Below are 14359 nucleotides of genomic sequence, written 5' to 3' on the forward strand. Positions count from 1 at the left end.
TTGTCAGCCTTACTTAGTATCCAAACCATTTGACAGGAGCATAAATAAATCTCACTCATATGTCAGACGTGGCTTTGTCGGAAAAGGAGCAAAGGAAAAAACCAAAGCAAAACAAAATAAAAGGAGAAAAGGCTGAAAGATAAGGAAGATAGAAGAACCATTCCTGTTGTTTACTGCAGAAATAAGAAAAGAGGGGCAGCACAGACCACAGCTCTGAAATGGATTTAGGATCTCAAGTGTACTCCTTATGCTGTGTCTCTTACGAGGGTTGAAAACACATTATTAGAGAGAGACAAAAGTAGTAAAAGATCTCTTCCTCTGGATGAATAAATCCAAGTTTGTTCCACACATAAGGAGATAACTTGAGTACTGACTGTTTCTCATTTAGGGGCAATTTTCTGGCTAGATAAAAAAATCATATGGTAATACACTGGGCTAATGAATATACTGGGCCAAGGTTTGGGGTCAGTCCTCTCCAGTGTATATTATACCATATTTGGATTTCTGCTTCATACTCCTAAATTCTGACTTTCTTTGCTCCTAAAAGTTGGCACGCATAATGCAGACAGTGTTAAGCCACCACTAGTGCAGGCCAATGAAAAGTTGGAGAAAAATTATTCCAGACATAGATCATATCCGTTAGGAATAGCAAGTTCAGGAATGCCCTAGAAAAGGCCTCAATGGATTTGCATTTCAAATGGTGACACCAAGCATATCGACAGTTCCACTGCTTATGCTATTTGATAACACAGAGATGTACCTGCTCCTTCTCTTATCCAGATTCAAAGTCACTGTGGGAGCAAAGAAATGTATCTGTGAACCTGATCATCTTTTCAAGCACCGAGAGACATTTGTTGGGGAATCCTCAGGTTTTAAAGGTGTCACAGCTATTGAAGGCAAACAGCAAGTTGGCTGCTCATAGAAAACATAAGATTGTTTCCTACACCGGACCACAAAGGTAAAAAGAAAGTTTTTCCTCTGCTAGCTGTTGTTGCAGAGGCAGTGGAACGGGACATTTTCAATCTTCTGCCAAGGCAGAAGTTGAAAACACCACTTTTAGGCATTGCATGCAGGGAGTTCTGCAGGCTAGAGATGGATGTCTGAATTAGTCTTTGTAAGAGTATTCCCCAAAGGGTATTTACTTATTTGTAAGCACATTCCTTGACCATAGTTCAGGTTTGCTCCAGTGAAGTAAAAATGGGCAGAGGCCAGAAACACCAACTCTACACAGTACTCATCAAACGTCACATGCTTATAGAATCATAGAATCATTCAGATTGGAAAAGACCCTTAAAATCATTGAGTCCAACTGAAAACCTAACACTGCCAAGTCCACCAGGGTCAGGACAGCACAGGAATTCTTTCTTCTGATCACCATGTAAAAAACCACTAATGACTTTTTTCTAGCCCTTTTTTCTAACCTTTTTTCCAATTTGTAGACCACCTGAAACTTTCCCAGTAATGGGACCCTTTAAAAAATGTCACATACACAGACTGCAGTATGGCAAATGTGATCTTTCTTAGCTTTTGCGAAATCTTGTAGAAGCAGTGAGAGCCCAAGGCTTCAGAAACAATAAGCTGGAAGCCAACACTTTCAAAGAGCCATGCCCGCTGGCTGGTGAGCCTGCTGCCAGCCACAGAGACGAGCCAAGTGAGCCTTATTCATAGCCCATGGGAGTACGCCCTGCACGCGCACCACTGCGGCAATCCCTTGGTGGCTGTAACTCATGGCCAACCACCACCCTGCTGCTTTCCAGCCAACAATTTCTCTTCCTAACAGTAATAGTAGGATTTGTCCCTAGTTTTGCATGTAGCCATAAAGTAATTATGTGTCACTAATTAACCAGAGGTGCAAGGAGCTTGGGTTTGCAATTTCATAGAAAAGTAACTCTGCGAACTGCCAGTGAGTTTTAGGTGTCACGCATCTTTCAGAGAGCAGGAATCCAGCTCTTTCCCCAACCCTAGAACCATATGCTGAACAAAGAGGCTTTGAGAATAGGATCAAATGGATACAATAAGCTCACACTGGAGCTCATGCAAACTTTGCTTTTTCAGTGCTGAACTTTCAAATCTCACTCCACTGACATGTTCCTAATTAATTTTGGAAATCAAATTCCTAGGGATGCAGCCATATAGTTTATTTAAATATATACTTTACCCAGCAGCCAAATTAAGTGTGACAGCTTGTTTACTATGGGTTCCTGCCCTATGGGAGCTTTCAGACACAGTACATTAAGCAAGACAGCAAAATAACAAGTCATGAAACAAATGGCATTAAACACTGGTATACCTCATACTTATCTTTTTGGTACGTAAAAATCACAAGATTTACAGATTTCACTGGCCAAATTTTAAACACTACTGTAAAGAAGCCAAGCAGGTAGGTGGTAGAAAAAATTACAGCTATTCCAACAGACAGCCTCTGTCTTACTTAACGTCACTTATTACTTAGCTGCCAAAAGGCAAGAACCTGCTGTCAAGTTCAATTTGACTGCTTTGTATGTACACCTTAGATAAACAACCTGTATATTTTAAACACAGCACTATCTCCTTCCATTGTCAAAAGGTTCCTTGATTTTCTGTTTCTGGAAGTTACAATTTAATTCCCAAATTAAAATTTAAAATTTTGTTAAGCAATTTACATCAAATCTAAAATAAATTAAATAAATGTTTTGAAAGAAAGCCTACAATGAAGAGTAAAGACCATCAGCATCAGGCTGCCGATGCTAACTCTAACAACACAGAGGACCATTTTTAGTCTTCTAGAAATCTCTGCCATCACATGACAATGTATGGAAAACACTTTTCTGAACACACCTCCTGATCCGTGAAGATCTCAATAAAGTTCTGGAAGGAGAAAGATCCTGACTGAAGAATGAGTTCTCCTGTGTTTTCAAAGCACTGTCCAGTTAGTACAAGGAGCTTGTGTCTTGCAGCATCTGTGATCATTAAGCGCACCTAGAGTGAAGGAGAGAAATACATCAATAATGGGAGTTACCATGTGTTTCTATATTCCACTGAGAACGTGCAGTTTATCTCTCCTAATTTAAAACATATTTTGCACCAGAGTCTCCCAGGACAGTTGAAACATTATGAAGTTATCGTGCTGTTTACAAAAGACAATGAGAATGGTGCAAAAGGGAAGAAAGGAGGGACAAGAAGCAATTAGAGAAGGTCTGATGAATAAACCAAGCTAATGACATGGAAAAAAGAGCAAGGAGCAGAACAGTATAAAATTTGAATCAAAAAAATAGTATTTTCAATGAACAAACATACTCTTTGTATAACTCTTCGTGAATTTTAACAGCACTGTATGAAGACAGCCTTGGCGAACTGTGTCCCACATGCTAAAGAGGGACAACTGCATGTGTCAGACTCAGCTTTTGGAAAGCTGTTCTTTTCCTAGAGTACAGCATTACTTGCCATTCAATTGCGAAAACGTCACTGAAAAGTAACAGCCACAAATCACACGAAAAATTGTCATATTTTACACTGTCATTCTGTTGTGACCCGAATCATCTAGAAAGTTAAGGGACGATTCTGCTTCACCATAATCATAAACTTGAACTTCAAGCACTCAGATACAGTCACATGCACCATTTACATCTCATAATGTCACTAGCTATGGACAGTGTAAGTTTTTAAAGTGTGCCAACCCAAGACCTTTTTCAATATACAATAGGAAATTAAGTCGATACCTGATGGCACAAATGAGCTTGCTACTGAGAAATAACCTTCTTCTGCATTTTGAAATAACTCTTAACTATTTTAAAGTAGATGCTCGTTACTTAACTTGACACTCACTACAGCTACTAATAATTCCTGTTTCTCCCACAGGGGGAGATTTACTTGCATACAAAGAGAAATCCAGATATTCAGTATACTTCTGTTGGCTGAATTCAACTTAAATTTAAGAATAAAACCAAACAAAACCTGTGTAAGATTCTGTACTGGTGAGTAAATTTTTTACAAATACTTCAAAAGTCTTGTCCAACACTGACCAACGGTAAGGTATGAATTTCAAGTGCACTAATTCCTCTGTTTAAGGAGGAATTAAGTTAAACCAGAATAGTGATTCCAGAACAAGACTATCCATGTGTTAAACTAAATGAGCAGAGTCCATCTGGAACAACTCCACATGATATTTCATCCAAGCTCCATCTCCATGGAGATGACATAATCACCTCAGCTCTCCTAGCAAGCTATTCTTTCAAATTTTTGTATTGATTGTTAAGCAATCAGTTGTTCTAAATAATTCCCGCTCACACCAGGGAGGCTGAGCCAGGAAGGCTTGACCTGAATCTCTGCTGAACAACTCATGTTTTCAGGACAAGTAGAAAAGAGGCACTGAAGAGTATGTATCTGAAAGAAGATCCCAACTCTACTACATTTTCATTGTTATTTTATTAAATAATTGACCCTGATGCTGAGCAGCAGGAAGTTTCTTTAATTAAAAGCAGGACTAATGCTGGTCTGTCACTATTGCACCAAATAATTATAAATTCAGCAATATCCTTGCTGGATCAAGTGTATCTATTTCTATTTCAGACAAAAATACAGATAAAGTGCAGCCGGCTGTCTGATGTGTGTGGCTCAAATCTTGTCTGTTTTAGCTGTATTAAAACCATAGAAGAACTGGCTTCCTCTTCTATGTTTTCTCTCGTTGCTGGCAACAGTGCTGGGCAGTCTGCCAACTTATGTGTAAACTCACCAGATTTCCAACAGCAAAATTATTTCCTGACTTATGAATCACTGATATGTGACTGTCACATAATTCCCCTTCAACCTATTTTATTAATTGATGATGAAATACATTCTGCAGAGCTAGCAAACTATGGCAAGAAAAAAAGTAAATAAATGCTTGCAGATTACAGAGCATAATGTATGATACACGTGGAAGACCTTCAAGAGACACATAAATTCTGTGTCTGGGGGGTACAATCAAGGCTTTCTGAAGGACTACCAGCTACTCGTCTCCTGATTTCAAGACTATTCCATTTCAGAAGAAATACTGCAAGGTGAAGATTCTGTTCAGCTTTACCCTTGGTTGAAGTCCCAAATTGTTTGAAGGAAGCAAACAGCAAGATGTAGCCTCAGTCAAAACGGAGGTAAAGATGGAGTGTGAACAGAGACAGAAGCATCAGCAGACCAGAGGTTTCCCAGACTTAGGGTACAGTGACAGAAGCATTAGGGCAACAGAGTGGGGTCTTTGTAAGAAGGAAGTAACTGTTCATGGTGGTTTCAGAAACTTGTTTTCTCTGGGAAACTACAGTCTCTCTCCCTTTGGGCCTCCCTCTTCTGGAAGGTACTTTAGCATTTGACCCTACCTGGCAGGAGCTTTGGGCAGAACCATTCTCAGACTACCACCAGTATGGCTATTACCAGCCAGATTAGCAGGAATGTCTTTTAATGTAATTTTCCTTTGTTTTTCCTGAACACTAGATTCAAGTTCTTCTTCTGGTGAAGTCAGAGCTCCATGGTATATCACTGTCTCCCCAGATGCCACCTGGACATCTCTTGATATATGAAACTAAGTTTTCTATTTGCCATAATGGGCAGAGCATCTCTATTCCAACCTCCAATTTAATTCTCCTGCCTCTTTCTTATTGTCTTTCTCTGGCTTGTGTCCAGTCAGAGTCTTGCTTAGCCAGCCAAGGTAAATCTCAGCTTGTAACTTCTGGCTGTGACCAAGATGAAAGCAAAGCAAAGATTGCCTCCCACAGTCTAGCGAGAGCAAATTAACAGTAACCTAGCCAAACATCTTCCAGAGCCAAAGGAGTAGAGCCAGGGTTCAGAAGTCATTAATGGGCCTCAGACCATGTTCTTCCACGTGGTCATCCATCAAAGGTGACAAACAACAGTGACAGAAACGGCATTTCCCTACTTTTGGCAGTTACTTCGGCTCTTCCCCCCCTCCACACACACACAATTTACAGCTTTTTGCTCTGAATGTCTGAGTGTATTAAGAGCTGCCTCCCAGCTGATGCCCTTGCTCCTCACCAAGTACCTCTAATGCCTTGTAAGAGAGTTTCACACATAGTTTTTTAGTGAATGAGCTGCCATTAACTAAGATGACTATTTAAACTTTTACAACTTCAGACATGTCATTTGTTTCAGAGTCCTTTCTCCTGTTTGTGTTTCATATTACTTAAGGTTGGCAACAAAATAGATTTTTCACTGTGTACTACAAGCAGAGCCGCTTGATTTCCCAACAGAAATGGTGCTATGTCAGTGCCTCCCAGCACAGGATAGGAATGCAATTATCCCTATTTTTTCAACCTTCAGTCCCACTAGCTAAATTTGTCAATTTTGTCTTTGAGCTACACACTCAGTTCTTTGACTCTGCTCCAGTGAGTTCATCAGGATTGGCAGTCCTCTTCTGGGGCACTCTCCAGAGTCCATTGATCATGTCACATGCTTTTTGAAGGACAGATAGATCAACCTAGAGTCACCACCACATAGCTGGTAATTCTTCTCAAAGACTTAAATTCGTCTCAGGGCACCTTCAGGAACCTTTTTCATGTGTGAAATAGGCATCCAGAGCTACCAAACAATGGAGAAGCAGAAGAAAAACACTTGCCTCCACTTCATCAAGAAGGGAATTTTATGCATTATGAGAAAAGGAATGCTGGGATCAGAGGTGTGTTCCTGCCCTATGCCTCTGCTATTTTGTCAGGAGTCTGGGAAAACAGGGAGAAAATCAAGGGATGGCTGATGTTTTTCATGATATTTGCTCCTAACATGTCATTTGTCCACATTTAGGACCTGCTCTTAGTCCGCTAAGACTCTGAAAGATGGTATCGGGGTTTGTCAGTCACTAAGCTGGAAGGCAGTAACTGATACTCAAGAATCATCTCAGCTACATCTGCTTCACTGCCCTCATCCTGTCCACTTAATGGAGCTTTTATGACACACCCAATGAAGCATTTCTGACTTACCTCAGTACTAACTGCTTCATCTGAGGGATTGATCAGGACTACAGTTTCTAGGACTTCACTTCTGTGATGAAGAATCTTCTGACCTGCAAGCACAGAGAGGAAAAAAATAAAATAAATTACATCCAACCAGCATGGTTGAAACCAGGACTTTCCATGAGCTTGTTGTATGTCCCGCTGTGCAACAGCTCTCTGGTCACCCAGAGCAGCGCATGTCGGCCACAGTAACTGCTGCGCTACTCAACTCTTCAGAAACACCTGTGGCATGTGGTCCTGTGGGCCAGAAACACTGCTCCAGAAAATTCAAGGTAATCAAAATGAATTGGCAACAGCACCAGGTCCTGTCCTTCCCCCTGGCCGGAGAAGTCCCTGTAACTCACCTTGGTCTCACAGAGCTGGTGCGGATCAGGGACTGGAGTAACCGTCACCAGCTGAGTGTCTGGCCCTGTATTTTCATGGGCCTATCTACACCACAGATACAGCTGAGACTACACAGTCCTGTAACATGCCCAGGTGATTTTAAACGAGCTTTTCCAGGAACTATTAGCGACTCAGCCACAGCAGCAGGAAAGTCAGCACAGGCTGCAAACCTCCCCTGCAAGAAGCAAAGTGAATACTTGGGCCGTACGCTGGCGCTGCCCACCACGGCTAACGAGCACAATTTGTGAGACCAGCAAAGGAGCCCAGGGGTGTCCCCGCTGCCCACCACCACCAGCACTGTCCCACATGGCACTCAGATGCGCCCTGGCACGCGCGGCAGGAGCGCTCCAGAGCCAGGCAGCGCCCCGTGCAGACCCCAGGTCCCGGGGCGCACCAGATGAACCAGGTGAAGGCCGGGACCCACCCTGCCAAAACTCCCCTTTCAGCCTTCCGCTAATATTGATTAACATCAAGGACACTGCGAGAAATTCCCTGTGGGGATGGTTGGGCACTTGCCGCGCTGCCCTGCTTCATCTTCCTCCTGCTTACAAAAACCGCAGCAAGCAATGTTAGGCAACAAGAGTGAAAGGGCATACAAATAACAGCTAGCTCCTGAATTAATAGCGTCTGGGCAAGTTTGGAGCAGCCTCGCAGCCACTGGCTTTCGTACTTGGTAGTTAGTCTGTCTCTGTATTTAATAGTGATATTCATCTGATTGGGAGTGGATGCCAGAAAAACACAACAGGACTCTTGACATGTTTTTTTTCCTGTGTTAATTGGCAAGTTCTTATCAGGGTCTCTTTCTGTGAGAACTGCAGTGAGATTAATTAGCAGTCGTATTGTCATTCAGAAATCCAGACTGGTAATTAGTCCAACAAACCAGAAGAGCTGTCCCTTCCGAGCAAACTGCTCCGTGCAATATTAATCAATTAAAATAATTAATTGCGCTTAAAAGGAAGTACGAGGGACACAGAACAAGCCACCTGCTTGCCAGCTTCGAAAAACTCCCCTGTAACGAGACGTGGAACAAGGAGGCCGAGAACGGCCACGCTGACGGGGGCCCCGCGCTCCGGCGAGCGCCAGGCGGGGGGGGCGCAGCCCGCGCGGGGGGGCCGCCCGCCTTTCCCGCACCGCCCCCGCCTCGGGGCAGGCTCGGTGCTGCCCCCGGCCCCGCCGCGGGCAGCGCCCCCCCGCCCCGGCAGCCAGCCCTGCCTGCGCCAGCGATGCCCTCCTCCTCCTCCTTGCCCTGCCTGCACCCCTCCTGCCCTCGCCCCCCCCCCCCCCCCCCCCTCTTCCTCCTCCTCCTCCTCCTCCTCCTCCTCCTCCTCCTCCTCCTCCTCGCTCACAGAGCTCGCAATGTGCTAATGTCTATTGCTGTTGCTCTGGGGAAGCTCTGCATTTATAAGCCTAAGAGCTTACAATCAAGTGATAGAAAGTGAAGGAGAAGGGAAAAAACCCAATGTTCTCAAGTAAAACGTGAGACGGGGTTGTAGTTTACTCTCCTCTGCATGGCAGTGTCTACAGACTTGTGGATAATAATCTAATTTGTCTGAAGAAACCTAGTTTTCTTAACATACATTCTTCTTGCTATACTTTCTTCAGAGAGGAGGCAGACTGTTTATTACGAAAGGGAGGTGGGCAGGTGTCCCTCTCCAGCATCCAGTTCTGGCAGTACCCTTTGTAATTAAATTTATTTTCATAGTTCTGCTTCCTTCCCTAACAGGAATGCATATACAAGGCTACATTCAATAAAACATCCAGATGGCTCTGTTACCACAGACTCCTTCAGAAGATGCTCTGCAATTCGATATTTTAGTTATTCTGCAGATTTCCTTCAAATTAAGCGATTAGACAGAGTTTATTGAATCTAGTCTTTACCCTTGGTAAGGAAACAAAAGAAATCGTCACCCTCTAGTTGCCACAGAAATTTCTCACTTAATAGTTGGTGACACAGAGCACACACTTTGCTTCAGGCCAGACTAATTAGACATAAACACATTAAACACAGGTAGAAAAGAAATGCAATTAGCCACGTGCAAAGTTCGACAAAGATTCGTAGTGTACACCTGACTCAAAGCACCCACTTCGAACTTCACTGAGGCTGCTCCAAGTCATGTATCTGTGTAGCTGGAAGGGATTTGAGCTGAGGAGTCATAACTCCTGCTGACCAGCACCGATGGTGGTTCCTCACATCCTATGCTCCTGTGGGCCAGACACCCAGCTCCAGTGGCTGCATGGTTTCATGCACCTTGAGAATGATTTCCAGAGGCAAGTGTAGAGGTCTGCACCGTGTACACGGTGCCTGTTCAGAGCTGCACGCGTGACTGCCTCCCTCTTCGGCTCCTCAGCATCAACATGTGTTACTGCTTATCATACAGGCTGGGGACCCAGAACTGGCAGGGTGCGAGTCACTACGAGGGCTTCCATCCCATGTAAAACTTGGCACGTTTGTGGCTACTCACTGCTATCTGTAACATGGTCCCGTGTCACTGTTTAAGAAATTTAAAACTACATCTTTTTAAAAACTACTCAAAATTTTGTAAGAGCAACACAGGCTTACTGCCCAGGTTGATACTCTGAGATGCTCAGCTGGAATGAAGGAAAGTGTCCCACAGGAACAGTTCTATCAAACAGAAACAACTATCACAGTGAGGGAGCAGAAAGCAGCAACAGCATTTCACAAACTGGCAAGAGACTGCAACTTACTAAACTACAGATGGAGTGGGAGAATCTGAGACTTGTGTGGAAGATCTGGGGTTGCTTTCAATTAACTCTACTGGATTTTTGCAGCCCATCTTTACACATTTGACAGAACATATCTGTGACATGTCAGAGGAAGAAAGGAGGAAACTTCCAGGCTGCACAGAAGCGGTTGGGTGGATGGATTTTACCTGCTTATAGTTTCTGGAAAGCAAGTCGAAGTCCTATCTAAAGACTTTCAGAAATAAGTATTAATTGCGTTTGGAAGAAATCTGCTCATCCTTGATTTTATTAAGCGAAGCTTCAAATTAAAACCAGATATGAATAAAGAGTCTTGGCAGCTGTTTGATTCAGAACAGAGAGAAGTAAACAGCATGTGACAATTGCTTAAAGGGTGATTTCCACATCCATACTCCCAGTTCCTATGGCCATAGGATCCTATTGCTCCCCTACTCAGCCAAATATCAATTATATTTATAGTAGGATTATTGAGATGGGGATCGTGTCAGTAACATTTCCTAGAGAAGTGACTGAACAGATTTCCGATTTTCACAGTTGATCTTTTCAGGCCCATCAAGCAGCATGATCATGAGGCCCACTTTTGACAGTGATTATGTCAAATTTGTGCAAACACAAAATGTAAATGAGTGGCAAGGGAAAGAAAGCAAGCCCTCCTTCAAGTCTTGTTTAACCAAGGACCACTAGTGACACACTTCTTACTGGACACGCCTGTGCAACACCAGCCCATGGGGGTGCATGCTGTAGGCAACAAGCTACTCAACAGAGGGGTTCCCATCAGCCCTTCCCACCACCCCAGATGGACACCAGCACTCACTTGCTCCCCATCAATGCCATTCACACAGAAAGTAAACACAGAGGAAGGAGGCAAATCTTTCCTGGGATGATTCTTGGCAGAAAGGGTAAAGGGAGAATACCTTCTCCCTGAAGATGATAACTTTTTGACACCTGAGCTGGCATTCAAACACAACTCTTCAGCAAGTTTAAACACCTTTTCTTTTTCATTGTAAAGAACTTCAAAGTATCGTTTCACTGTCAGAAGGCATGACTGCCCTGTTACGCCAGTAACTGTGCTAGGTGGCATTAGCAGATGGCACAGCTTGCAAGGCTTGCTAACAAAATTTCCCACAAGCCATGACTAGGCAGTGAACTCTCCGCAGCTGGAAACGTTCAGTGCTTTGCACTTGCAAGTAGCTCCAATGCCCAGGGCCCTCCCAGCTGCCCCTGTCTTGTGGAGGAATTTCTGGACATTGAGGGGAGAAAAATCCTTCAAAATGAACCATAAGCCATCCATTCCTAGAGTTCTTTCTTCAACTGTGAGAAGATGTCTTTAACAGACAAGTACAATCACTGAGGAAAAGACATTTTCCCGACAGGGCAACGCTGCGTTTGAGAAACAGCAATGTGCAACCTTCTTCCTCGACGTTTCTGGGTATATATGGCAGAAAAGGATTGGTGTATTTTAATTCCTACTCAGGACAATAGCCTGTTTATTGATCTCCACACACAGTAACTTCTTAAAAGCTTTAGTCCTCGTTGCCTTTAGATCCATGGTACACAAGAGCTGGATGACTGAAAAATATTACTGACTAAGGATTTCATATATTTGAGTATATAGGGGGCTTGGAGGCGAGATGGGGGAAGAGAGAAGGGGTTTTATGCTGCATTTCTATGCATCCAAGCCCTAAAGGTCAAGGCACGGGCAAATCAGAGACTCTTTTACATTTAATTAATTTGGTAGAAGGAACATAGGACAAGCACTGGAGCACGGTCTTTGAGCTGCTAAGACTCTGAAAGACAGTATTGTGGTTTGTCAGTCTCTATGCTGGAAAGCAATAACCGATGTTCAAGAATCGTCTCAACTACATCTGTTTCAGATTTATCATGTCTGATGAAGGTTATCAGAAGGTTATCAGATCCCTTGCATGTGGTATATTTAAAGCAATAAATTTCTTTGGAAAAAAAGGAGCTTTTTGCCTAGCCAACAGTAATGCAATAACCCATACATTTTAAATAACTTTAAACTGCTCATTGTTTCACCTTCTTTTGCTAGTGGGGACTTCAAATTTGTCCTCCAAAAAGACATGTTAACCTTGTGTTCAGCATGGTTGTTCTATGTTATCAACAGAGTGTTCAGAGTTCTGGATGACTGGTCATCTGATGGTTGCTGTTTCTTATACTAACTGAATAAATCTGTTTTTCCTTGTTTTCAACACAAAGATCAATGGGCAAAATTGTCAAATACTGCTGTAATTGTGACCAGCCCCCAAACCTCCCCACTGTAAACCTGGAGGCACTACACTGCAACAATTCCAGACCAAGGAGAAAGGATCAAGATCCCCTTTTACAGGAGATTATCAATTATCTGAAGAAATCTTGCATAAATGATATGGAGCACTCCATCCCCTTCATCTTCTCCATTGAGATGGGGCCACCAGAGCATGTGAAGTTTCCTGCTGACCTAAGCTGCAAGCTGGAGAAATACGTAAGCATTAAGCAAGGTAGTGGGTTTTTTGCCAAAGCAAATTCTGATGTTGTAAAAATCTGGAGTACTGTATCTTCAAGTAAGAAGAGAATGATTTGCAGACTTGATGGAGAAATGGCTGTATAATGTCCAGGCACTGGACTACGAGAGCAGAACTTCAGAAAGCCCCTTCCAGGCATGCTCTGAAAGCCCTGCAGGTGATGCTGGGGGCTGCAGAGGCTAATCAGTCAGTCCTGTAACTAGCTGACATGATGGGGAGTGCATAACACAGGCATAACTCCATTTACGTCAGAGAAGATAGATTCACTGCCTCCAGGGCTCACTCCAGCCCAATGACTTCTTAAATTTAAGCTGGGTGGAAGGAAGGTATAGTCATTTTTTGCAGCACAACTTTTATATATGTACGAATATCAGAGTACTTTACACATTTCTAGGTGAAAATAAAATCCATACCTGCTAGGATGCTGAATTGGTGTGACAGCTGTGAACAAAAAGTCAGCTCTACTAACACTGCTGAGCCCTCTGATGGTGACAAAGATTTGGAAGAGAGACATTGACTAAAAAGTTTGACTGTTTTCCTTGTAATTATTCAAACCTGCTTGCTCTGAACACAATGGTTAGTCCAGATTCATATCTAATGTTACGTGCTTTTTATGGAGAATTATGTGTTGTCTCCACAAAGTTAGGTTAATCTTTCTTGCATCTGATCTGCTGGAATACTGAACTGTGTTGTGAGTCTGCAGAAAGCATAAATCCCTGTTTTATCTTCTCCCTCTCCCTGCATAAATGGAATTCATATTCAAGTTTCCTATGGTTCAGCTGCAGCCTGGTGATAGTTAAACATTTATCCTACTCTCATCTAACTTGAAACAATTTATTAACTACAAGTCCTGAGAGGCAATGTGCTGCAGTGTACTGTATTTTAGAATTTTTATGCTCACGTTTGTTTAATGAAATAAGGCTAGTTGCATATAATTTCATTTTAGTTCTTGAGTAAGTCCTTATCCGTCAGATCTCATTTGGGTTTATACTACCAGGTAACAACGGAGCCCTGAAAGTGGAAGGCTAGACAGAAGATGGTGATGCAGCCTGAACAGTAACTGCAAGATTCAGCCTCCAGTTACTGTACACGAACCCAGTCCACCAATCCTTGCTCAGGATTCTTGAACAGCAGTGAGGGAATGCAAGCCGACCTGTTTGCACTAATATTCATAGCTGGATTCATATCTTCTGCCTCAAACTTTAATCTCTAATACTTGCAGACTTATGAACTGAGCTGTGGTAAGAGCTGCTGCAAGAACTACAAGTGATCTCAGGGAACTTCATTGCTCTGCAACCCATTCCCACTGAAATCTCCTGAAGAAAATTCAAGCCACTAAACCATGTTTTCACACACCCTGTTGATCCACAGACTAATTGTATCAACTTTTCACACTAAATATTGATTTTGTGCACTATTTGCCAACTTCGTGTCACATCCCATTTGCTGTCAAAATACAGCCATTTACTAAGTGGAAGCAAACTGCTGGCCTTTCACTCCCCTCTGTTACTGTCAGGGGCAAATTATTACCCTCAATCATCATTCCTCACCTTCAGAAACAGTATTTTTCGCATAATTCTTGATGTTTTACAATTTCAGGGCTCTTTGAAGGACTGCTAAAGCATTAAAATTTCTTCCGAACAAAGTAGTACTACAAAAAGTACTCAAAAAAAAAAGTTGAAGGAAATCAGTCTAAAGCACAATAACAATAAAAGTTTATATTTTATATTTTTAATGCCTACTAAAATAGGTTTATCTCCC

At 42.7% G+C, this 14359-nt stretch overlaps 1 protein-coding gene across 1 annotated transcript in view; it reads right to left on the reverse strand.

Annotated features, from left to right (window-relative positions):
* MAP1B (microtubule associated protein 1B) overlaps positions 1-14359 on the reverse strand; it is a 72384-nt gene that overhangs the window by 15274 nt on the left and 42751 nt on the right. The window contains exons 3-4 of the mRNA XM_059833346.1: positions 6939-7021; positions 2818-2958 (exon numbers count right to left, since the gene is read on the reverse strand). Coding sequence (XP_059689329.1) covers positions 2818-2958; positions 6939-7021 — 224 coding nt within the window. The remainder of the gene's footprint in view (positions 1-2817; positions 2959-6938; positions 7022-14359) is intronic.

Source organism: Gavia stellata, chromosome Z (assembly GCF_030936135.1).
Source record: "Gavia stellata isolate bGavSte3 chromosome Z, bGavSte3.hap2, whole genome shotgun sequence".
Lineage (NCBI taxonomy): Eukaryota > Metazoa > Chordata > Aves > Gaviiformes > Gaviidae > Gavia > Gavia stellata.